This window comes from Melospiza georgiana, chromosome 3 (assembly GCF_028018845.1).
Source record: "Melospiza georgiana isolate bMelGeo1 chromosome 3, bMelGeo1.pri, whole genome shotgun sequence".
Lineage (NCBI taxonomy): Eukaryota > Metazoa > Chordata > Aves > Passeriformes > Passerellidae > Melospiza > Melospiza georgiana.
The window spans coordinates 109,452,544-109,478,327 of NC_080432.1; the positions used below are offsets into that span (position 1 = coordinate 109,452,544).

Genomic DNA, 25,784 nt, shown 5'->3' on the forward strand with positions numbered 1-25,784 from the left:
AACAAGGGCTAGTTTAATAAATTATCAATGTACTGTGCTTATATGAGATCTTAATAGATGTCTGAGCAGTCATGAGACACTTAAGTACCACTGGAACGATGTGGGATGCTGCAATTTGCATGGCATGTTTATGTTTTGTGCAAAAGAGGAAGGAAATTGGATGCCTTCGTAAGAGATGGGATGAAAAAACCACCCATTTGTGCTGCCTCATAGCTGTACAACATTGATCAGACTTATCAGATGAAAATATATGGCAGAAAATTTGAGTTTGTGTGTTTCCTTTTTATTTAAGGCTTATGGTATGTCAGCTTTGCCTCTGAACTTGATTAAAGGAACTACCAGTGCATCTTATGAACGTTTGGAGAACACTGAAGATATTGAAGAAGTGGAACAACATTTATTGAGGATTAAATCAAAGGTAAGATCTTCATTGTTCTCACTTTCTTAATGATTTTTTTTCCTTGCTAACTATGGGCATGATGTAGAGTCTGTTCCAGAAAGAATAGCAAGTCAGAAGTTAATAGCTTGCAGTTATTTGAGTTACTTTGAAACACGTGTGGTCGCTTGTGTAGCAGGGATTACATTCTTTATGTCAGTCCTGCAGCAGTAGTTATTTCTGTCTAGCTAATAAGTGTTAACAAATTAAACTCAAGCTTCTCCAGGCCTGCTTGGATGGAAGAGATGCTTTGCAGATACTAACCTCATTTAGTCTGCTACCAGAAACAGCATCCAGTTTGTTGATTTACTCAATGCAGTACAGTTAACACTGGATACTTGCTACAAAGAGCTGTCATGATTTAGATTCATCAAACTATTAATCATCTTTATGAATAAATAACAGCTTCAGATATTCTTGCTTCCCAGTTAATGTACCTTGCTGTTATAAATAATTTCTTTAGGAAAAGCATACAGATGGAAAGCTGTTCTGAGTCCTAAATATCCCTAGGATGTGAACACCATTTGTAAACCCATAATGGTTTTGCAGCTAATGGGAATGCTGTGCCTCATATAAGCAAGACACTTTTAACAATCTGAGTGCAAGCCAAAGGAGGGTAAGATTTCTTTACATAAAAGATGATGGGGGAGAATCTCCCACCTCTTTTTTCAACCCATTTCAGATTGACCAGTGTTTTTGCAGCCTTGATTGAGAAAAGTGACATTGAGGTGCCTCCCTTCCCTCCTGGCAGTCCATCTGTGCTGTTATATGCTCTGTGATAGTAGACCTTAGAGATGTTGAAGCAGTTCCAACAGTCTTCCCTGGATACTTGGCGTACCTCTACAGTGTGGGCATCTTCAGTGTTCTAGACACTTTGTCTGTTCAAATGATCGTGTTTTGGTTTTGCACAAAGCACTACAGCACAAAGACATCCCTTACTGGAATCAATATGAGGAAAATGAGAAAGCTGTGACAAATGGATCATTACTTGTTATACAAGACCTTGTTGATTATGATAATTGGCATGCAACTGGTCTTACTGTTTGGTCTGGCAAAACTTCAGGTTCAACGACTTGGAAGTTCTTAGTTTGTCTGTATTGTAACATGACCTTTAGTGCAAAGTAATTTTTCTTGGTTTATGCATTCTTATCAGGATTCTTCTGCATTCTGTAATGGAAATCTTATCTTCAGTTATGTATGCATTAAGCTGTGAATAAAGTGTTACTGAGACTACTATACAGTAAAAACTAGAAGTATGAAGGTATGCTACTGAGATTCAATATGTAGTATGTTCTTGTATTGTTAGTGCATCTGGTAGGTTTATTTCATTAGTCTTAAGTAATTGAAGCTTGAACTTGTAGATTGGGAGCTTGAACTGTTGTCAGAAAGTCCTTTTTAAGTCACAGAGGTGCCATACAGGGTATAGTATTGTGTTCCTGTTAAAAGTACATTGTAATCTCCAATTTAAGTATTATGTACAGCTATGATGTGGTCATAATCTTTTTGAAGAATTTATTTCATTTTTTTTCTTCAGTGTTACAAACTGTTAGATTATTTGTAGGAATGATCCTTTAAAATAAGAAGAAAATTAATAAGGAATTTCACGACTTGAAAATATCATTTTAGTGCACTTCCTACCATAAAAAAATCTTTTTTCCCAAGTATGAGTTTGTAATACACAAGCATCAATGTTAGAAACAATTTTGGTTCAGCTCCCTAATGCCCATTTTGTTGCTTTTGCTTATACTAAATAACTGAGATGTGAGGCTGTGCTACTCACTTCACAGCAGTGTAAGGGTTCCTGTTCAGTGTAAAGGCTCAAAATTAAAGTACTTTCCTAAACATAATAATCAAACAAACTATCTGGTACATTCACCTAATTCTTGGGGTGATGCTTCCTCTTATCTGAATTATGTTTCTTGCTTGAGAAACATAACTGAGTATCAAGTGGAGTATTGGAAAGAAAATAGAACTGCTGAGTTGGATATATGGGCTTAATTGTGGAATTTAATGGGAAGTGACCTGAAAATCCCCCTGTTCAATCCTCCACACAAAATATGCATCTCTTTCAGGCTAGATTAGGTTATTTAGATAATGACTGTGCTTTTAAACTATTTCTAACAATGGAGACTCTCCACCTTGTTAAAGTTTTTGAAAACTTTTATTATGAAAAGTAGTTTCTGCCACCTAATAGGAATTCCTCTGTTGCAGCTTGTGACTTTTGTGCTTCATGCTCTTGATAGTCATAGAAATTATACATGCATGAATTATATACTAGTAATTCTTTAAGAGTTGTTGTAAATAATTTAAGTAGCTGTCAAGTCTATTTTCTTGCCTTGGTGGCTCTTGATCTTTTGCACTCTTTTGTTACCAGTGCAGAGATGGACGTCCTCTGTCATCGAGGGATAGACGGACACTGCAGCAACTGGAAGAGAGGTTAAGGACACTTCGAAGGAGGGAGAGGCATCTGGAATCTATTGAGAAAAGCTGGTGGACAAAAGCTTGTGAAGCTATTCGACCTCTAAAGGTGAAACTTCTCACTTTTAGGTACTTAAATTGAAATAACTTCCAACTTCCTTTTTCCCACATAAATCACAGGTGAAGTTTATGAATTACCACCTTGAATATCAACTGCACTTTTTTTTAAAAAATTTACTCCAGTACTACACAATGGTAGCCCTATAGTGTGTTGCCCTGTTCTTCTAAGCCCTCTGATGTTTACATTTTTTGCAATGGAGTTCTCACACACTTTCATGTAAATAATGATTGATTTTGCATTCTTTTCTTGAATAGGAGAAAGTTGACGAACTGTTTGTTTGACCAGTGTCATTGGAGAGGTGGCAATTTCATCCTCCAATCCACTGTCACTTTTGAAAGTTTATCAATATTGGAGTTTGAAAATGAACTGCCCTTCTTTTTACCTTAGATGTTCCAGCATGTGCCTTGTTTTATTTTGTGTCCTATTACAACAATAGTGAACTCTGAGCTGTTGGAAAACCTACTTTGTTTCAGCTCTGATTAAGATTAAAAATTAAGAAATCCTAGCTGATTTACTTTGGTGTTTCTGCCATAGAAAATCTGAATGTCTTACTTTTTTAATCAAAAATATGAAAATGGGAAGAAGGAAGAATTCTATGGCTGACAGTTAGTTTAGGTTAATCTAAATTACATGTATCCAGCAGAAAGGAGAGACACTTTGATAATATATGCATTTGGAACAAGCATCTTGCCAAGGAATTACTTGATAAATAGCAAGCTACCTGAGCAGAATGTAATGTCGTGATACTTAACCGATGCAAAGGAGATGGTTACTGGGGTAAAGCTTTTATCTTGCTCTCTTTGATCTTAGGACTTTGATTTTCAGTAGATACCTGGTTTTGAAGACTAGTATCTTTATGAACAGTATTCCCATATAAAGTATTTCTTGCCAACTAGATGTAGGAAGAAATTTCAGCATTACTTTCAACTGCAGGCTGCTTTTGGGAAAGCTGGGAGGAGGGTGGGTAAACCATTTCTTCTGTCATTGCTGCTGTTAGTGCTGAGTGCTGGGCTGAAATTGCCACTGAACAAAAGCTTTCAGTGTGCAATTCTTAGTGGAGTTATCTTGCTATGATACATTACAAATATAGACTGAGTCTTTCATTGAAAGGACAAATATCCCTAACTATTCATCTTAACAGTTTGGAGACTTCCTTTTGATTTAAAAATCCTTAATATAGCTTGTGTATAAGGTATTAAGCTTCTACAACTTTTCACATAAAGCTCAAATTTGAGAAATATGTTGGCCATATATTTTGTCTCTGAGACTTGAACATTTCATTGTGTTCTCACAGGAAAGCATACAATAACATTAGTTACAGCTTATCACCTACAGTCTGGATGGTATTCCAGTGTCTCCTTGTTTTCATGGTTTGAAAGCTTTGTGTTCACTCAGTAACTGTGACAGTCACTGTGAGTTGTTGACTCATGAATCACAGACTAAAGCAGAGTTGCAGGTGGATAATTTTTCCTGACAGATTTTTCTTAGACTATGGTTGTGTTATGAAGCATGTCAGAGAACTTGTTTACTTTGACTAGAGCTGTCCTGTGAAGGTGGTAATGTCCATCACTTAATTGCATGTTAACTCTTTCAGAGCTGTTTTAGTGTTGCTTGAAGAGCCTTTGGGATGTCTTTGCAGATATATAACTTTTGAATTGTTCAGTTGGGCTTTAAGAAAAGGTGAAAATCTGTTTGATATCCATATGTAGTACTTCTGTTCAATGTAGAAGTGCAGAAAGTATCTTGGAGCTTTGCTTACTGTTTTACAACATTTTTACCTTCAGTGCCTTCACTTTGGATATTACTGTTCAATTATGTGACTGCTTCTCAGACTTCAAGAAAAATTCTGTTTCCTGTGAAGCAAGTACTAGATGGAGAATCCTTTTTCTGCTTTATATTTGGGATGGTCAATTTATGACTGGCTCTTATTGGGACTGACAAAACAGAATAACATGTTCAGGAATTGCATTTAATCTTCAAGGTCTTTTACAGTGTTAGCATAGTGTCTACATTCAAACTTCTATTATCATATGTCTTTGTACCGTGTCCTCAAGTGTTCTTGCTTTAATTGTTTTACTACTGCTAAATATCTATGAGCATGTGATTTGTTGTTAAAGGCAAAACTTTTTCTTTAAGTAGAAAGCCTCTTTTGAGGATTATTTTACTCAAAGCTTACTCAAAGATGAAGCTGTTAGTTTTGCAATTCAGTCAAAAGCTTCACATCTTAAGATCCCAGGGAACTGAGTATTGGCCAACATGAGGTGGTTGAGTAATGTTAAATCAGTCTAATTTCTTTCTACAAAATGTGACATTTCCTTTTTTAAGGATTATTACACTTTCATCTGATACTCTCAGCAACAAGAGAAATGTTGTATTCTACAGGAGTTTTAAAATTGTTTTTAGGGGAAACAACCTCCAGAGCACATAGATATGTTTGCTCAATATGTGAACAAAACTATAGGATATGAAACATGGAAGTCTGCTCAAAAATAATGTTTGCAGTATTGCATCTGTATTTTCATGGTGTAATTCACAGCTGTTTGGAGCAAACTGGAAATGCCTAAGGTAATATAAGGAAGTCAAGTGCTCTGTTTTGAGATTTCCATGAGCAGAGATGCCCACTCTTTCCAAGACTCAACTCCTTTTGTCCTGACTCTGGAGTGGCACAGAGGGGAAATAGGGAGTTGCCATCAGTCCATAAAACTCTACTCTGCCTTTGCTTCCTCTTCAAATTTTGTTTCTATTCCAGTGTGAGTGGACTCCATGAACTGTAGTTCCTCTCAGAAGCACGTGTGGGATCTCTGTAGGCTGCAGCTTCCTTTAGAAAATATCCTCTTGTTCTGATCTGGGGCTCTCCATGGGCCAAGTGTGGGTATTTGCTCCTGCATAGTCCTCTCAACAGGCTGGAGTAGAAATGTCTTGCTCCATTCTCTGGAGCAGCACCTCTTTTGCTGAGCTTGGTGTCTGTCTACAGGATGAATATTAACAATTTTTGGAAGTTATTTTTGAGGCTTTTTAAGCAAGTACCAACTGTTTGTGGATTTCTTAATGTTAGATGTCACTTCATAAGACAGGCATATTCCAGAGGCGATACAAATACCTGTCTAGTGGGCATAGCTGGCAGAAGGTAGTGAAGAATTATGAGATTCAGACTCTTGGTCTCTATTGGTTTTCAATATCTATTTCCCATACAGCTAATACCTAGTAGGATTTGCTGTGGAGAGGTAAAATCTTAGTACATTTAATTATGTGGAAATGCAAAGCTTCCTACTTACCTTGATATTGATCTCTAAATCTATATCTAATAAGACCTACATAATTTGAGGGGTTCTGTAAGTGATGTTCTAATATTGTGTTAGAGTTTGCAGATGGAAGTTTATCTTCAGAATTTAATGAACAATAATAGTATTGTATCTCTGAGAGTCTTTAATGAGCAGCTGTAATAAAGTTAACCTTTTCATGATGGTTGTGTGCCAAGTTTTGAGCATAATAAAACTGTGAAACTCCCTCATTCACGTGGAAGACCGTGCATTGTGCACCTGCATTTAGAATTTTGAAATGACTTTGTTGAGGTCTCAGGTCTAGCCATCTGAAAATGTTGTTTTGGGAAGTTCAGTGCACTTACCTGATTGTATTCCATGACTAGGGTTTCTAGGAAAATACAGTGAAACTGTTGGAACTGTAACTGGATGAGTTTCCTATCTGGGCTCTCTTCTGTGTATCATCCCCTAAACTCAGGGGAGAAGATTGTGAGGGAGAAAACCTGTCAGGAGGGAGAATAGTTTCCTGAACTAGCTGCTAATCCAGGAAACAGTCGGTGGTGTTCTGGTTGAGATGGCTTGGAGAATCAATTCTTGGGGGGAGTGCTGTATTTGTTAGGCATAACAAAAACACTTCTCTGTTCTAATGAAGACCTGGCATTTGGGATTGTTTGAGTTTTTCATCACTCCCAAGTGTCTTGGTCATTGTGCATTTCAGAATAGTGCTACAGAAGGGAGCTGTTACTCAGGAAGGGTGAGATGTTCCTTGTAAGCTGTGCACAGGTTGCCTCCTGTTGGAAGGTGGGCACGCATGGGGTGGTCAAGACTTTCCAGATAATAAAGAGAATACAGGTTGTGAATTCTACTAAATGCTATTTTTGTTAAATGTAATGTGTCATCTCTTCTCTTAATGTCACTTTTGACATTGGGGTAGATTTTTGTATTACACTAGAGCATGTGATATCAGTACTTGACAAACTATGTTTAACATGGTAAAAGTTTTGTGAGTACTTCTCTCAAGTATTTACCAAAAAGTTATTGTTTCAAGTGTATTTAAGCTGTGAAGTGCTCCAAGATCATTAGTTTGTTATTGAAACAAACGCAAGTGTTCACTTCTTGCATCAACTGCCGACACTTTCAGTTAAATTGTTCTAAATTTTTTACTTGTAGATTGTGTGGGGAGTGTTCTTCATCATTGTGGCCTTGCTCTTCACTGTCTCCCTGTTCTTGTCAAAGTAAGTGCATTTCAGCATTTTCCTTGACCATTTAAATTACCTAGTTTCTACTCCAATAAAAAAATTTGGATGGTTGCCTCAACCCCCTTCTTTTCAATATTACATTTCTGTCAATAGAGTTGCACTTCTCATTATAATAGTTTATATTGAAATGGAGCAAAATGTACCAAAGCAAACTGAAGAAAGAACTTTTTTTTAGGTGGGGAACAGTTCTGGTTCAGCAGAGAAATTAAGTATATATGTTCAGGAAGTTTGAATTCAGATGACAGAAGTATTCTGCTTGCTTGTATGAGTCTTATTGCAGTTACTTTGACTAGTTAACAGGTGCTTAAAATCTTGCAGTAAATTACATGTTTAATCCATTTTGATGTGCATTACACACAGAAATAGTTTTATAGTGTCAAAAGCAACATACCCAGCTGCAAATCTGGTAGATGTCAGTGTGGATTGACACTAACCAAAGGTCTCATATTGGCATTTTTGATCTGTTAGACTGGGAAAATATGCTTTATGACCCAAACCAGTGAAAAGCAAAAATGCTGAGGAGATGCAGAAATCAATATATCTTTCACAGAACAAGTGCCGTGAGTGTGGTAAAGCAAAGCATTGTGTCTGTATAGATGTTAGACAGCTGTCATCTCTGGGATTAGTTCAGTTTGTTGTTTTGTTTTTGTTTTTTTTTTTCTTTTGAGTTGCCCTTGCAAAGAGCCACGGTACTTACCCAGTTTTTCTAATTACTGCAGTTTGGACAAAGCTCTGCATTCAGCTGGCTTCGACTCAGGATTTATAATTCTAGGAACCAATCTGACCAATCCATTGAATATGCTGTTACCAGTTCTTCAAAGGGTAAGTAAAGAAGTGGTGATGTACATATGTAGGGATGCTCTTCCATTTCCTTTTAAAGTTCTCCCCAAGTAATTCATTAAAACAATATTGTCTAAATGTGTGTTCAGTAAAAGCAAGGTAACTTGTTATTAGTTACTATCTACTGATATGAAAATCTTGGGTGAGTGGAATCTAGTTTGGGCAAGGAAGGTGGTGCTTGAAACTGATATCAATGTGATGAGACTACAGTGGCAACAGAGAATGACAACTGCTATCACTTAGGCCTTTTTAGTCAAGTAAATGCTACTTTTCACTTTTTAATATATTGCACACTGAAAAAAAATGCAACATTGGCTATATTATAGTGAGGCATTAGTCTTGGAAGCAAATCCAATGTAAAACCATGCAGCAGCTAACTTTAGTAGAGTTGGATGGCAACAAGTACACGTACAAATTTGAGTTTGTCATGAGTAAACTGAGAAAAGAAAAGCTTTGGTATTAAGCTAGTGCTTTATTCCCCCTCCAGTTGAGGTATTCCTGTATTGTTGGTGTAATGGGTCAGCACAATGCATTGCTTCCTCATAGGTTTTAAAACTGTTGAACATCTAAGTTTGTAGTTCACTGAGAAAAGTGTGTTTAGCAGCAATATTATGTCAAGCTTTTATTAATGTAAATATAAGTTTTGTATGCAAATATGATCAGAAAAATAGTCACAAATATGCAGTCCTAAAATAATTGTTGCCACTGTGGACGTGTCGTTCTGTGGGTGTATTTAAAATAATTAAGTATTTCTTGGTCTAAAAATGCATAACACTTCAAAATTAAGGCATGTCTTAAATTAATAAAAATGCTTAATGCTTTTCCAGATTAATTGTCTAAGCTCTATTAGCAGCAAGCTGTGTTAGCTATATTTGGAGTCAGCTATGTAAAATAGGACTCTGACAACCTCAGTTTGAGCTATAGAAGTAGAAGCTACTTAGTTTTGAGTGGGAGAAGAGCTTTTTTCCTTTTTAACTGCTTGTGTTCTTGCTTTAGGTTTTTCCACTTGATTATATTCTTATCACAACCATTGTTATGTACTTTATCTTCACTTCAATGGCAGGGATTCGAAATATGGGAATATGGTTCTTCTGGACAAGGGTAAATTAAAGAGTTTGTTTCTAATACTCAGATATTTTAAAAATATGTGCTCTTGAATATATTTAAGATTTTTGTATTGCTTCATGGATGTGGGGTGTTTCCAATAGCATTGTCTGTATGTCTAATGAGTGTTAAAAGCCTGTTGTACCATTTGCACTGCTTTTGGAAAGTGTTTCATTTTACCAAGTTATCAGACTTCTGGGCCATTAATACAAATAGAACTTAATTTGGTTGCGTAGCTGTACTTTGCAATTTAGGTAAATACACCTGAAAACCTGCTTTGAACCACTGGAATTAAGTTGCCAGAAGATAATTTTAGCAACCTCCCACTTCTGGCAGTAGATTTAAAACTTATTTGAACTAAAGGGCTTTCTGAATGCCTTCAGAAAAAAAAGCTATTTCATTGTATTAACATTTGTTTTTCTGATTTTAGCTTTATAAAATCAGACGAGGAAAAACTCGACCTCAAGCACTCTTGTTTCTCTGTATGATACTTCTGTTGATAGTTCTTCATACAAGTTACATGATTTACAGTCTTGCCCCACAGTATGTAATGTATGGAAGCCAGAAATACCTGGTACAGGTGAGATGCCTTTTTTTTGTTTAACTTTTATTTTGTGTATTAAGAATGTACTGTTTACAGAAACTCTGAAAGTCAGATGCATTTTCAATTTTCAAAGAGATTTTGGTAGGCATTTTCTTAAATACTAGAAGGGCTCTTGGTAATACACAAGCCAGAAACTGATTGCACTATATATGACACAGCTTAATTTCCCAAGAAATTATTATGACTTAGTCATCTCAAGACTTAGTGTGAAACAGAGGTTTGTTTTACTCCTTCTGATAAGACAGTTGATAGCTTCCACTAGATCTTGTGCTGGTCTGCTTAGGTTGCTGAGTGACTGCAGGGATGATTGTTTTGAATGTGTAAAGCTGTGTACAGAATGAAATCAATACTGTTCCACGGTTGATGATTTTTTATCATGACAGTAGAATAGAATTGGTACAGTAGAAAATAATAAACTGAGTGGAGCTAAATGTGTGCACATTCATCACATTTCAGGCACTTTGGACTGTCCACCTTAATGAAACTCCAAGCAGTTCTTGCACTGTAAAAAATTCTACAGAATTAAGCAATTAAAATTTAAATCTCTGACTTAGTTATCGTACTTTTGTGTATTTCAAGGTTTTGATTTAAGTATTTCATCTTCTGTACCTGAAGAATTAAATTATTGTATTACATCTTAGTTTGAGTGGCAGCCTGCATATTTATGGGGAAGTTCAAAGTTGCATATCAGAAGCATCTTGAGAGGTTTCATGAATGGCTGTTTATTAAGGTCTGGTATCTTACAGGGCTAGAGTTCATTAGATCTGATATTGCCAATGTAGACAAATAACCAGGTTATGAACTGGTTGCTTATTCAGACACAATGAAGTCAAGATCCCTTGGTGTGCTGTTTGATGTTTAAGTGTCACAAAGACAAAACAGTTGAGCTGGAGTGGTCAAAAGAAAAGATTTAAATGAGATTGAAGTGATTGGATGCTGCTTTGAGCTTTTGGAATATCTCTGTAATTCTCTGGGAGGGTGTTCCTGTGGGAGGAGAACACACCTGCTTTACACACCAAGCACCTGCTGACATCCTTCAGCTGCCACAAATTAGTAGTTTGTGTACTTTATTACTATCAATTCTTTTAGTTTAAACAGTGGATACAGAATTCTTGGGGCAAAAGGATTACAAGAGAAATTGAAATTGGAACAGTGTTAAATAGGCTAGAGAAGAGGAATTTGCTCAACTTAATGTGTTGGTGTGGTAGGATTGTCACTGCAGGAAGTGGATGTCTCAGTAAATGCTGCTCACTGCTGTCTTTACATTTGAATTCTCTGGTAATGGGCAATTGGTCATCCTGATACCAATCCAAGCACAGTAATAGAATCACTGTAGCAAATGTGAATATTTGGTGTTTAGGAAACATAATTCATTTTATTAGATTTTATGCTAAGTATACCTAACACAAAATAAACATGCTTAGGTGTGCATTGGCTCAACTTGTCTAAATTAGGGTAGTAGTAGCATGAAACTAAGATGAAAGTCAGTTTAGGTGTGTTTACACAGAGCTTTATCATAAAGTTTGTAGATAGCATGGAAGATTTGAAGAGAGAATAATAAAGGCTGTAGCTAGTAGTTTGTTTTGCTTTATGAATAAAATAAAATGTATGTATATTACAGGAGGCAGAAGGATTGAGATTTAAACACTTGCATGTTAGCTGTTTATGACAAGAGGTATCTGAAGAAAAATACATAATTTCTGAGGAAAAAAGGTCAAGAGAATAGAGCACATCAGTAGAAAGGCTCTTGTCATTCTTGCAGCTATTGCAATATAATCCTGATCAGCACTGCAAGAAGGATTAGCTGCAATGGTTGAAAAGAGCTGTAACTTTCTGTTTAAAGGATTACAAAATGTTCTGGTCAAGGTAGCCATCCTGAGTATTCAGGTTATGTCTCATTTCAAAGAGCTGTGTTTTAAGTACATAATCTAATTTGAGTAGAAACTGGTTTTATTGTTAAAATAACATGAGACATAAAGAATGTGCTGGTAAATTACACCTGGGCTTCTCTGGCATACCAGATAGATACAAGGTTTTCTGAAAACATCCTCTCCAAGAGTATTTCAGAATGTATCAGAAACGTTTTCTGTGTCTGACTACCTTGGAAACTTGGATGTTAAATTGTGAGATTTTGAAGTGGGGAGAGGTGGAGTCTGGGAATGAAAAGAAGCAAGGTATTTTTCTGTGGAGGTAGTAATGAAGAGGTTCTTGAGTTATTGAATTGGTGATTATGGATTTAGGAATGTCCAGGAACACAACCAGGAGCAGGGCATGTGAACTAGGCACAGCAGTCTTCCTGATTATGAGAACCAGAGAACCCTATGCACCAGCTCACTGTGACAGTCCAGGTTTTCATTGTGCTCTCACACTAGAGTTGATTTCATCCTTTAGAATTCACCACTGGTAACCAACAGTGTGTAAGAACCAAGCAATAAATGAGCATTATTCCAGGAAAGCTTAGTGGATGGATGGGCTGACAAACATGTGTATGACAGTCTGGTGGCTCATAGACTGTGTGAAAAGAGCACTTCCCCCCTCTGCTTTGCTCTACAGTAATTCCAAATCTAGTGATGTGTAAAGCTAGGTTGTTATCACAATCCATAGTAATGCATGGGATAGGTTAGGTTCCTGTTTGAATCTTGGACTGTTTCCTTTGGAGACTGTTACTCTTGGCAAAAGCTTTTAATTTTTTAATTTGGAAGTGCTGGTAACTTTCCTTTTAACTGAATATATATATATGTATATATATGTGTGTGTGTGTGTGAAAGTGGAGCTTTTGTGAGGCAATTAACATTAAATAGACCTGGGCTACTTGCTTTATTAACTCTGAGCACTGGTGTGTTCAAAGCATGTGACCCCCATTCATCAAAAGTGTCTTCAGCTCTGGTGTCTGTAGGAAACTTTTGAAAATTTCCTCTGGATGTTGTGCCCATACCAACTGAATCCCTCTGCAGGAATTTGTTCAACTTTCATAGCTCTTCAGACACCAAGAATAGCTTAGTTTCACCTCTTGAAGCAATTTGTCTTAACTGTTAATCAGCAATGACTCTTTATAACCTTTCACAAAGAAAGAATTGTATCCACTTCTAGGTTACCTCCTTAGCTTTCTAGCAAGAAATACTTGAGGTGTTATTCCTATTTCTATTCAATAAGGCCAAGGGTTACTTGCCTTTGTCTGAAAGACAGACCACTGCTTGCTGATATTTGTAGCCAGTGGACCTTTAAGACTTGATTGACCCAGACAGGAATTGAAAAGCCAGTACTTGCCATAAGCAACATGGATACTTTTCCAGAATAGCAATGATCACTTTCTTCAGTCATCACATAGATAATTTGGAGGAGTGGAGCTAAACTGCAGGACTCAGTCTCTCCATTGTCAGCAGCAGGAATCCAGAAGTATCATGCCTTGGATGGCTAAGTGTGGAAACAGATCTTTTCAAGTTCTTAACATAAGCAGAAACTAATCATGTAGGTGTAACAGGCTGTATCCAAACCCTTTATACAATAGCTTGCTATTTTCTGAGGTGTCCAAAATGTGTCAGCCCTTGAAGCACATACTGAGTTATTGTCCTTAGTTTTTGTCTCATGCTTGGCCTTGATGCATCCTGCTTTCTGCTTTGGAGTAGATGGGATAACTGACCACTAAAGTTTTCCTCTGGCAATACTTATACTAAAAATGTCTGAAATTATAGGAGTGTTCATGGACGATAGTGATATAAGACCTGAAAAAAAGGCATAGATGTTGTCTAAAAAAGCCCATAGGTCTAGCTATTGTTGTATTTAAAGTTCTGTTAATATGGTAAAGTGAATGAGGATAAGGAAGGCAAAACTTTGGCTATGTTGTGGTTGTTTTGTGCTTTTGGTGTGTCCTTGGAATTTCACAAGATATGATACTGTTCTTCTGAAAGAAGTGCTGGCTGTGACAGCAGTGTAAGCTGGAATAGTGACAGTCAGCTGGAATACATTCTGGAGATGGGAAACTGCTAAATGCACACTGAATGATGGAAATTTCATGTGTTCTGTTCTTACCCTGTTGTTTGTCTACACGTTCTCTTGTGTTCCCGATCCCTGTGACTGAGTCATATTCAATTTAGATCCATTTTTTACGGCAGTCTCCCCACTTTCATGGCCTTGCATGAAACAAAATTAGCTGCATGTACAAATTGCTACGTTTTTGTACAGACACCTAGTTGTTTCTCTTGACTGTTCAAAGTGAAAGCTGAATTTGCTTAATATTGATAGACTTCCTCAGAGAAGTTAGAGCTTAGTTTTATGTGCCTGCTTGTACTGATTGCTGATATGTTTTAAGGAACTTCTTTCAATCTGAAGAAAAGGTGTTGACTCTTACTGATTTCTTTAGAGGATTTTCTGTTTGGGAAATCATGAGGGTGCAAGGAAGTACAAGTAGGTATATGACCCTTTAAAGTGAATCAAGGTATTAAAAAATCATTGTAGAGCAAAGGATTTACACTGCACTCTGCTAAAATTATTCACTGATTGTTCAAAAATGTGGAACACAGAGTTCATGTTCCCTGAAAGGGTCAGTTTTCCGAAGATTTGGGACATTTAAGCAGGTACATTTGGGTTTTCAATAGTTCACTCAAGCATAATTTTTCTTCTTCCACTCTGGCAGTCCAAGTATGTTGCATGCTAATGTCTGCCTTTTAGACCAGAAGTAAACTGTATTCATTATCACTATAATTTCTAACAATTCTGTGATGTCTTCATCACCAAAGTTGATTTTCAGATTAATTTTATGCACAGTTAAAAGGTTTCTTTTCAGACCTCAAGTATATTTTTTACAAGTCTTCAAAAAGAACACAAGCTATTAATTGTTTTGTTGATGAAGTCATACTTAAAAATGTTCTTGTTTTACTGTTCACAGCTTACTGTGCTTATGCTGTTCTAAAATAATACTTTTGATTAGTCTACAAGACTTAAGGGTTTTTTAAATTAATTCACTGGAAAATATATTTGGTTTCTGCATTATCATTGTCTATGGAATACCACTTTGTGGAGACTAATGTACTAATTTTCCATATTTACAATGCAGAGTAATAAGACAATTGATGGTCAGCCAAGGAATGTGACACTTGTGTCTAAAGACTGTGATGCAGATGCACCTGAAGGTAAGATAAATTAGTTGCTTTTATTTCTGTTGTGATAGGTACATGCTCAGCTGTAATAAGCAGCTTAATCTGTCTTGATGGCTTTCATTTGCCTAACATGAAGCTTTGATGTATAGTTAAAGCTTACTTTATTCATTTGAAGGAATGACTATTTTTAGTAGAAACCATGGGTAACAAAGCATTCCAGTTAAATTTAAAATCTCACATTTGCTTTAATGTGTATGTAGAAGATCTTAAAAATAAATCCCAGCTGGTGAATAGCTTAGCATTGAAAGTGCACTTCACTGAGTCTGTTTATCATACAAACATGCAGACAAGTATTTTATTTGGTCTCTCAAGGTACTCAGGAAAACAAAGGTCTGAGCTTCTCTGTGGAACTTGAGATTCTCAGTGGAAACTTACAGATAAGAGAACTACATAATTTTTAATGAGATGTAAATGTGGCCTCTTCCATGAGCAACAATAGCAGTAGAATTAGAAATCTTAGACTATTTTTCTCTAATTCTCTTAGAGGTATGCTTGGGATAATAGGGAATGATAAATTTTCTCAGCTGTATTACTAAATGCCCCCTTTTTGACTGTTACTTGGGCAGAAGATGTATTATGGTTGTTCTGGAGTTAAGTAATGACTAGCAAGCAGCTGGATAGTGCTGGAGTGTTCCTTGACTTTCTATCTATGCAGACCTTAGTGGCTGATTTTTATTTTTTGAGACTAGTAACATTTTATTTAGTGCTTATTCCTCTGTGGAACTTGAGTAAGGTTGTTAGTGACTTCTAGCCTGGTTTTATTAAAAAACCAAGCTAATTGAAATCATGCTGGTTTTATTTTTTGCAGTGTTCCTTTACACTTCCTTTCCCTCTGCATATATACGGTTTTTTCACAGCTTGAATTGCAGAAGGTATTGCAATACTGATAGTACTCTTTAAGGTCACAAACATGTTGATTGCTAACACTGATCTCAGCATAAGATTTGTACCCTTCAGAATGGTCCAGACTTTTTTGAACCCAAGCCTTCAATTGTTCTTACTCTGGCCAACTTTCAGCTCCTCTGTATGAACAGCAATTGTATTATGCACTCATAATACAATTGCTGTTCATACAGAGGAGCTGAAAGTCATCTGTATGTAAAGCTGAAAATGCTTTACAGTGTTGGTTATTTAATAGAAAAGATAAATAGCTGTCCTGGGATTCATAAAGTTAGAGGGTTTTGAGAGAATGGTTAAAAAGGGCAGGCCTCAGGTGGAAGTTTTGTTAACATTGCAAATACAGCGAAAAGTTTTCTAAGCAGTAGAGTGGACGTGACAAATAGCACAATAGACCTCTGTAGAACTGGCCTTATTGATTGCAACAAGGTTATTTAATGTATATCTTTAGAAGGTTAGTATGAATGGATCTCTGTGCCTTGTCTCTTATGAACAAGTCTTTGTTTTAACTACCATGATGTGTGTTTCATATGATTGGATAGAATTCTGGTCAATGTGTTTTGCTCTATATGTGATTAGCTGAAATCTAGGCCGAGATGGTTTTATGCTATGCTGTAATGTCACACCCCCTTGGCATTTCCTGTGGATCAGTGAGCAGTTAACATCCTGTCTCCATTGTCCTAACAATGTTCTGAGACTGATGTGCTGAATAAATGGCTCATGTCACTGGTCTGGATCTGCCCTGTCTCCATTTGACTGTAAATAGGTGCCATAGCACTGTGTTCTCTTCTTATCAGTATTCTTTAACACCTGATTTTTTGACTGCTTCTTGGAGTTCTTAATACCCACTCAGTTTTTCTCGACTTTTGTTATTGGAAAGTATGGAACTTTATTTATTTTTGTTCTAGAAGAGGTAACTGGACCATTAGTTCTTTGTTCTGAGTCTGTCAAGCCAGGTCTCCTCTGCAAGGCATTCCCTTGTATTAATCTTCAAATTTATTGTGTGTATCTTCGAATTTATATATATGTTAGTCATGTTCCTGGTGGTTCATAGCATTTCCCAAGGGTGATGTTTTCCCCTGTTTTTTTCCCTTAATTAAAACATTAATTCATTTTTTTTGATGGCTGTTTTTAGATGTAATGCAGTTTCAAGTATTTAGATATTTTGACAAATATAATTGTTCAATTAATGTTTAAGCTGTCCTGTTTTTGTGATTAAATAGGGAAACTCTGGCAAAATTTAGAAGAACAAATTTTTTGCCTTTCAAAATGAGATCACTTTTGTCCAAATTGTACAGATGTTTGTTTCTTGTAAGCAGCTTCTTGACTTGGCCAGTATCTGCTGAAAGCAGAATGTACTCACGAATATACTCACTGGCATTGATAAGCTTGTTAGTCTTGACCTTTGTGAGAGAAATTAAAATAGTCTGATTTCTTCAGATTTTGCTTAATTACAGAAACTGGGGCTAGATTTAAATAAACTTGCTCAATTCCACCCATACTTGAATTTTTTTGAATACTTTTAATACTTTACATGATTTTCTTTCTTAGTTTACTTTCATCAATGGAAACAATATGCTGATGCTTAAAACTAGTCTGCTGATGTACTGAACAGAAGTTGGTTTGTGTAAATGATGGCTTTGGTTTGTCATCATGTTGTTGCAGTGGCTATCTCTGAGTCATGGTCTCCTTTCTTAATAGAAGAGAGCTGAAAATGTTGATATGCTATTCTGTGCTGAGCTGGTATAAGTAGAAAATGGGTGGATACTTTTAAATGTGAATATCAATGTGATCAAAAGGCTTAAGTAGAGTTGTGTTAACTGTAGGTAATACATTCAGGCCATTCATGTATTTTTGTAACTGAAAGAAAAGTTTATTTTGTAACAATCAACTTTTTAAAAAAAGTGCATCAATGAAAACACTTCAATGATTGTTTAATCGAGTCAGTTTTAGAAACTGGAGATGTAATCCTTACCTTGGAATACCTGCAATTTTTAATAGCTGCTAACAAAACTAATGAAAAGTTGATGCTACTCTTTTCTGTGATCAGACACAGCATCTTGACAAGGCAGATTTATTTCAAAGGTAGGAACTAAACTTTAAATACAATTTCTCTTATTTTTAGGGATATTAGATGTAGGCAAAAATATGTGCCAATAACTTTAAGATAAAGAAGGATTGGTCAAGTACTTTCAGTTTGAATTGCCTTCTTTGGTACTAGGGTTTTGTGTAGACCAGTGAACTATAACTACATGCAAACATTGATTTGTCTCCTCCATTAATTTTGTTCCACTTAAACGGATTTAATTCTAACAGGTGTTTTTCCTTAAACATAAAGCAAGCAATGACTTTTTAATGGCTGTGCTGATAGATAAGCTTAAAGCAATCTGCTGTCTTACTGAATGCTCGGATATTGGAGATATGATCTCTACTTACTGTTACTAAGTAAATTATTGGTTTTTTTCTGAGATGGTAGAAGAGACCTGATCAAGTTGTAACAGCTAATACTTCAGGCTGTATTGGGCAGTGTTTCCTGTAGATTTGTTTCAAACAAATGTTTTGCTTGGTCCAAAGGACAATTTCACTTCCTGGAGAAACACAAGGCAGTTAAAATGCAGTCTTACAGAAAACACATTCTTGAGTATTTACAGTTATATATGTTTTAGCATTGTTATCTGCTTTCATTCAGCAAAGCTTGTCTATTTACTCCTGATATGCAGGAGGTAAATCTGTTTTATACTCAGATAAGGGCCATAATAGTGTAACTACATGAAACGGAATAAAGACAAAAAAAATAATAGAGCAGGGTACATCTTTTAAGTCAAGTACCTTTTTGTAGTTAATCATCTTGCACAAAAATTTTGTGTTTTGGTTAACTTAAAAGGCTCTTTAAGTAGTCTTTCTGGGGCAGCAAATTATTTTTGTTCTAAGTTATATTTGTTACAGGCAAAACAAGCTTTAGTTTTCCATGTTCAATACAGTTGGGCAAAAATATCATTTGATGACTGTTCGCAAGGCTAATGACAGCTGAAATGCTGGGTCCACAATTCACTTGAATATAAGGTAAAGCAAAGAAGTTCAATTATTTGATTAAACCTCTTGGCAGCAGGATTAATGTGTTGAAAACTTGGTATAGGTTTCCCTTAACAGGTTAATGGGATTTAATGTAAATGAGCAATGACTCAGCTGGAAGCCTGAACTATGAGATCTGACAAACACTATCTTCCTCTTTCTAGATTATAAGATCTAGTTTTTAAGCATCACTCACTTTAAATGCATAACTTGCTCTGAATCCCCCTTGGATTCACTTCTTTCATTGAGGCAATGAGCCCTGCCCAAGGCCTGGTAGATGCTGGGTGCAGTCTGTCTGCTTGGCCTTTTTCATAGACCTGAGCTGATTTGGAGCTACATGTGAAGTGAGAAAAAAAAGAATCTCCTTTCTTAGGCTTTGAAATTACTTGATCTGTGTTGCCTTTTAAGACACACTTATTAGGTAGAAGTCAAAGTGTTCAGGACCTCAGGCTTTTATTTTTGCCTGAATAAAGACTGGATATAGACATTACTCAAGCTGGAAAGGAGGCCCAAATACAAATGGCAAAACAGGAGCATATTCTGTTAATCTTCTAGAGAAATGCAGGAGATGTGCAGAGGGAAACCACAAACAAGTTTCTAAGAAGCCTCTATTATTATTGTATTAGTAATTTTGTATGAAGAGTTGTATGACTATAGGTTATCACTTCCAAACTGTCGTTCTAAATTAATTTGAAAAGTTACATAATGCTTAACATAAACTAAGGATTTTAGTGATTACTTTAGATTTTCCTGTTGCTTTGTGAATGACTTCCCTAGTACTTTACCCTGAATCTTTACTTAAACCTAACACTTTAAGTCCTCTATAACCATAAGAACTCCATATAGATAAGCACAGTGTTGCATATCTAAACACAGAAAGCCCTTTTTGGCACCTGTAAACAATATGAACAGCTAAGACTGCTATAAATATCTTTTTGCAGTACGTTGTTCACTGACATGGAGGTCTAGATATGTCAATTCCAACAATTATTTTTCCTAAAGGAGGAGGTTTTGGGAAGAATGAACATAAGTAGGTTAGGCTGATTGCTGCTTTCTTTGTAGAGTTTTCCATCTGTGTTCATCCCTAGAGTATTGGCTTTGATGTTTATCACTGGCTACATCTTTATAATAAGAGTTGTTTGCCTCTAGTTACTTTAAAATAAGGTTTTCAAGGGAGACTCAGAAAATGCCTCTTGAAGAACTTGAAGGTGGCAGTTCATAGGTGTGAGGTAACAATTATGGCTTGTGTTAAAACCCCTGTGGCCAGCGCTTGTAATTAACCTCAGTTGCACACAATGTTTCAAAGGATCTCTACTTTCAACAAAAGCACTGAGAATACTCTTTCCATCAGCAGGCTGATCCAATGGTTTATTGCTTCCCTGTAGAAACTGGGTATTATCTCTTTGGAATTAAAGTGACTTCAGATTTAGCTTTTGGCAAATGCTGTACCTTTTCACTTTATACATGGACTTGTAGCATTAGTATTTTCCTCACTTGAGGGTACTTAATAAACATTAAAATCAAGTCATCTTTTAAACTTATGCAAAATGAGATTAACAGGTTTAGCTCTTCAAATCTCATTAAATGTTTTTCAGCTAGTCTGTTAATACATGCAAATCTTGGCACCCTCACAGATCCTCTGTAACCAAAGTGAAATAGAAACCTTATAGCTGGATGAAATTTAACATTATGATGCCATAACTGTGCTAGTATGAACTCCAAATCAAAAACAGCCAAAAAAGGACTGACAGACTCTCTGAATGTATAGAGGGAAGTAGTGAAAACTCTTGCTATGTTTGGATCAAGTTTGTTTCTGCTTGGTCGTAAGATGCAGAACCTTCTTACTACAGCTAAATCCTTCATTCATACATAAATGCAAATCCTGTTCCTGCATGTCACTTCATTTAAATTTGACTGTTGGGGAAAAAAATGTGACACTCAGATCATTCAATAGGATATTATTTTTATTATTTAGCATTAAGTTACTTTGATTAGTGACTTTTTTCTTCTTTCAGCACAGAATTTTGGAGGATCCTACTGGAAGCCTCCTTATGCTATAAAGCCCTGCCATAGCACTGATGTGACTTAAAAATTCTTGAGCCATTTAATGTAAATATTTATAATGTGTAATTATCATTAAGAAATTTTGTGACTGCTGCAGTTGTTCATTTACTGTAAAATAACTCCAAATAGCTGTTGGTTATCTAGACTTGTAACTTTTGTTACAAAATCAGATCTATTTGTTATACAACCAGACCGATTCACATTGATTACATCATTTTTTCTGTCTGTCTAGTTTTATATGAGGTTGTGATTGATTTGCAGATAGACCATGAGAAGTACCATACGCAATTTACCTGTAGCTTGAAGCACTGAAAAAACACAGTTTGCTCTCTAAATAATTTGTCCCAAATAGCTTTTTCCCGCTCCTTATTAGTTCCTGGTTTCCAGGTTTCTGGCTCCTCCTTAGCCTGCTAAATACTTTCCTTTGTCAGGATTTGATTCCAGACCTACTGAGCAGCTTCTGTCGAATAAGAGCTTTTTGGACTAGGCTTATCTGGCTAGACTTTTGGTCTCTACAGGTCTCATTTAGGTGCCATCTCACTACCACTTCCAGCTGAGCAAGAAAAAGCTGCACCAAAGCCAGACAACTGGGATGAAACAGCAGGCAGCTTTTTTTTGGTTTTTTTGCTTGTATGTTAGACCTAGATTTTAGAGGATTTTAGATAGCTGCAAACTGTTGTTTAACATCTGAGTGATTTGATACTCATGCTTCTGTTGTGCTCTGTAGTACTTCAAAGTGCTGTCAGCTTGAAGTGTTCAAAGCTTAGTGATTCACATCCCTAAGTGGGGACTTATTGTAGCTACTTAAAACCAGTTGGGAAATATTTTCAAATCCCTGCTATATGTGAGTAGTATGTGTTCCAATATGCTTTTCAGTCTGATAAGGGATCAAAGGTGTAATTTTATTGCAAAGTTAACCTTGAAGCAAGTGGTGCTGAAGCTGTTTAATACTGGCATTATTGTGAAAGCTGAATGAGCAATGAATTGAAATTTAAACAGTTTCTGGGAGAAGTTAGCTGAGAGATAACTGGTATAGGATGCCACAACCCAAAAGTTATAAAAGCTTTGTTTAGGTGATTAATTTTAGCTTGTGAAACCAGAGAAGTAGCAACAGTGGAGGGGCTGGATTGCCAAGTGCAAAGACAGGCTCAGCAACTGAATGAGGCTACTATTAATTCTGTGTGTATATGTGTGTGGGCATATATATCACAGCAGAGAAGAATATGGAATAAGTGGGGATATGCTCAAATAGTATATTAAAAAAAACACTTGTAGAAACTAATGACAAAGGGGCAATTAAGAATGTAGTAATAATTTTTTGCTGTTTAGCCTACAAGAAAAGAAAAAAAATCCTGTATTTGTGGCTGGGAGAGCTGTTGCTGTCATTCCATGAATCTATTTCCAGAGAAATGAGGAAGTGATATGTGAATAGTCTTTACCATAAATTTCTGTGGACTTTCAAATTACTGGAGTGACCTGAACACTATGAATATTAATCAAGAGGTCCGGTTGTGAGATGATAGGTACAAAATGGGGAAATTTTTAATATACCTGTTAATATCCTCCTGTAGAGACTCCTGAAGCTTGCTTTGTCTCAGCAATTTCATCTGTGATACAAAGCCATACCTAGAACCTTCAAAGAGCAGCTCCTTTTTGCTATGATTTGCAAAAAGCTTGATTTATTGACAGGAAGGTTTGGATTTTTTGGAAGCAAGGCTGTATGAAAAAAGTATTCTTGGATACCTGAAGCTATGCCTTCAATGCTTCTAGGGTCTGAAATTTTGCAGTGCTTAGATGTTCAAGCACAGTAAGGATGCAGCTTGTCCTTTGGAAGTAGTTTTGAGTGTATTTTAAGTAAAACTAAGTTCTCCTTGAATCTGGGGACATGGACTTCATCTGTCTTTGGATAACGTTCTCACTCTGGGGTTCTCCATCCAAAAATACCATTGTTATTTAGATTTGTGTTGTCTCAATATCTACCTTCATGTGATGACTTTGAGTACACACAGGATGACCTAAGAGGTCGTCTGGTCCAGCCTCCCAGCAAGGGGCAAGGAGTGCAGGTTGCTCACATCCCTCCAGCTTTGAATTTCTGAGGGACTGCCTGCTTCAATGTTTGCCTGTGCTGATTGCCTCTCCTACTATTTCTTGGGGCAGCTCTGTCATCTGTTGTACTGTTATGCAGCTCTAGCAGGAACCTCATTTAATACTTTAAGTCTCTACTAGACAGCAGAGGCAGCAGTAGGACACACCTGCTTCAAGGGGCTTGAAAACAGCCCTTTCCTAAATCTGACATCTAGTATGTTGGACCTCTGCTCTTTATTTCTCCCCAGTTTGATCTGTGGATTTACAGAGGGTATAATCTGTTTCATTGTCTAGTTGATTAATAAACAAGTAAAACAAGTGTACAGTATAGACTTTCAAATAATGCCAATGTTTATAAATTACATTGTTCACAGCAATTTTTAACTCTTCCCTAAGAAACCATTTCCTTCTACATACTTTTCTGAAAGCTTACTGTGTTTTAAGATGTATAAAAGACTGACTTCAGCAGTGAGTTCTCACAATTTGAGTTTTCTGTGCACACAATCATGTTTTAGACTTAAATATTAGGCTTTGAACAGAATTATCATTGTAATTCATCATAAGCTAGCTAATTCACTTCCTGAAAGAAGCCTTAATTTGAAAATAGCACATTAAATGTAACTGTTTCTTACCGTAATGAAAAACTTTATCAGTGGACTCAAAACAAAAAAATAGTTGACTCTTCTAGTAGTAATGACTATTTGTAGTTGTCATTCTTCATTTTAAAATTCTTTTGTCTTGAATCCTGGCTGTTTAGCTTTGTTCCTTGATCAGCACTACATATGTACATAGAAGATACTGTATTTTTTAAATGGTGACATTTTAAAAATGCAAAAAAAATACAGTATGTATTGGAGGCTTGGTAGCTTTCCATGTGTACTTTTGTTCCACATGATCAAGAGACATCTAATACTCACATTGATCATTCTGGATAGTAAGTAGCTATCTTAATTTAGGCTATTCATTATAACTTATTCTACATTGAGTCATATGGAGGAATCAGTTAATGAAAAATGTCATGTCAGCCTATTAAGTAACAGTTGTTCAGAAACAATAGCTAAAATTTAGTTATCATCTCTTGTAATGTTGCACAGAAATATTCTCGCAAGGTCAAACTATTCCAAAATATTTATCATAATCTATTTAATCCAATTATTATGAAGTGCCATCTGAAGATCTTTTAGTTGTTTTTTAATTCAAGTAACCAGCTGGAGAGCTGCAGATGGTATTGACAATATTATCTTTAATTCTGAAGTATCTTCACTTCACTGGCATTTCTTCCTTAGATGGCTGTGGGAAGTGAACTATGTAATTATAAAAGTAGTGTATCACTCAGAGCTTTAGAAGGCAGGAAATCTTTACTTCAGCTGCTCTTGGGGAATATTTCCCAACCTGGGGTCTGAACTCAGGGACAAACAGGCAGTTTCTGGGTTGCTTACTTTCTCTGGTGTTCAACATGTTTGCACACCAGTTCCTGCTCTGAGATGACCTTTAGGTGGGGTTTGAAGCATAGTAAGCATAGTATAAAAAAACAAGATGAGCAACCAGGAATTGATATTTTAGCTTAGCCTGAACTCAGTGCATGCCCTTCCTTGCATTTGAGAGATGAATGAACTGGCTTGCATGTGCTGCTGGCCATCCTCTGGCATGACCCCTTGAAGGCCACAGGTTCAGTGTCCTGTACAAACCTTTACTCTCTCTATCTGCATCTTGAAAATTCCTTGGAAATTTGATTCTTAATTTTAAAACCTCCCAGTTAGAAATGAAGGACAATACACCCGCATCAGAAAATCCTACTTTAATATTCTTGTTGTTAGAGAAGTAAGGTTTAACCATTACAATCAGGTCTTGTGTACAAATAAGACTTCTGTTATCTGGATTGCAAAAGGCCCAGTACATGTTGGAGTTTTTTTGTGTACATGTAATTAATTGATATTTGATTTTTTACGAAGCTTATGTAATCCTGGTAGCAGCACAGTTTTTCAAAGTCCTAAATTGTGTGTTTTAATCCAGAACCTGCTTTGTATGGCTGTGGTTTATATAAAATGGAAAGTGAGTTCCCTTTTGGACCAATTCTAATTAATAATTGACACATCTGCATGGGAAATTGTCCTGAGTAGTAATAGGGTTACCTATGTAACTTGTAGCTTTGTGTAACCTGTCATGGTCACTATCCTGTAACAAGTGTCCATTTTGTGTACATTCTTGGTGGTAAATGCTCCTCCTCCTTGGTAGGAGAGTGCATTAGATGTAATAGAGTGTAATTGTTCTGCAGAGTTAAATATTGCTAAATGTTGCTAAAATATTAGTCTACTATATGGTATTAAGCTGGTTTTGTTGTTCTGTGTTAATCAGTACTATTTCCTTTCAATTTAGATCAGTGTATTGTCACTCGGACGTACCTCTTCCTTCATAAATTTTGGTTCTTCAGTGCAGCCTATTACTTTGGGAACTGGGCATTCATTGCA

At 36.3% G+C, this 25,784-nt stretch overlaps 1 protein-coding gene across 2 annotated transcripts in view; it reads left to right on the forward strand.

Annotated features, from left to right (window-relative positions):
• LMBRD1 (LMBR1 domain containing 1) overlaps nucleotides 1-25,784 on the forward strand; it is a 63,884-nt gene that overhangs the window by 35,976 nt on the left and 2,124 nt on the right. For both annotated transcript variants that reach the window (XM_058020689.1, XM_058020690.1), the window contains exons 8-15: nucleotides 293-418; nucleotides 2,811-2,963; nucleotides 7,406-7,470; nucleotides 8,214-8,316; nucleotides 9,331-9,435; nucleotides 9,869-10,018; nucleotides 15,096-15,171; nucleotides 25,693-25,784. In XM_058020689.1, coding sequence (XP_057876672.1) covers nucleotides 293-418; nucleotides 2,811-2,963; nucleotides 7,406-7,470; nucleotides 8,214-8,316; nucleotides 9,331-9,435; nucleotides 9,869-10,018; nucleotides 15,096-15,171; nucleotides 25,693-25,784 — 870 coding nt within the window. The remainder of the gene's footprint in view (nucleotides 1-292; nucleotides 419-2,810; nucleotides 2,964-7,405; nucleotides 7,471-8,213; nucleotides 8,317-9,330; nucleotides 9,436-9,868; nucleotides 10,019-15,095; nucleotides 15,172-25,692) is intronic.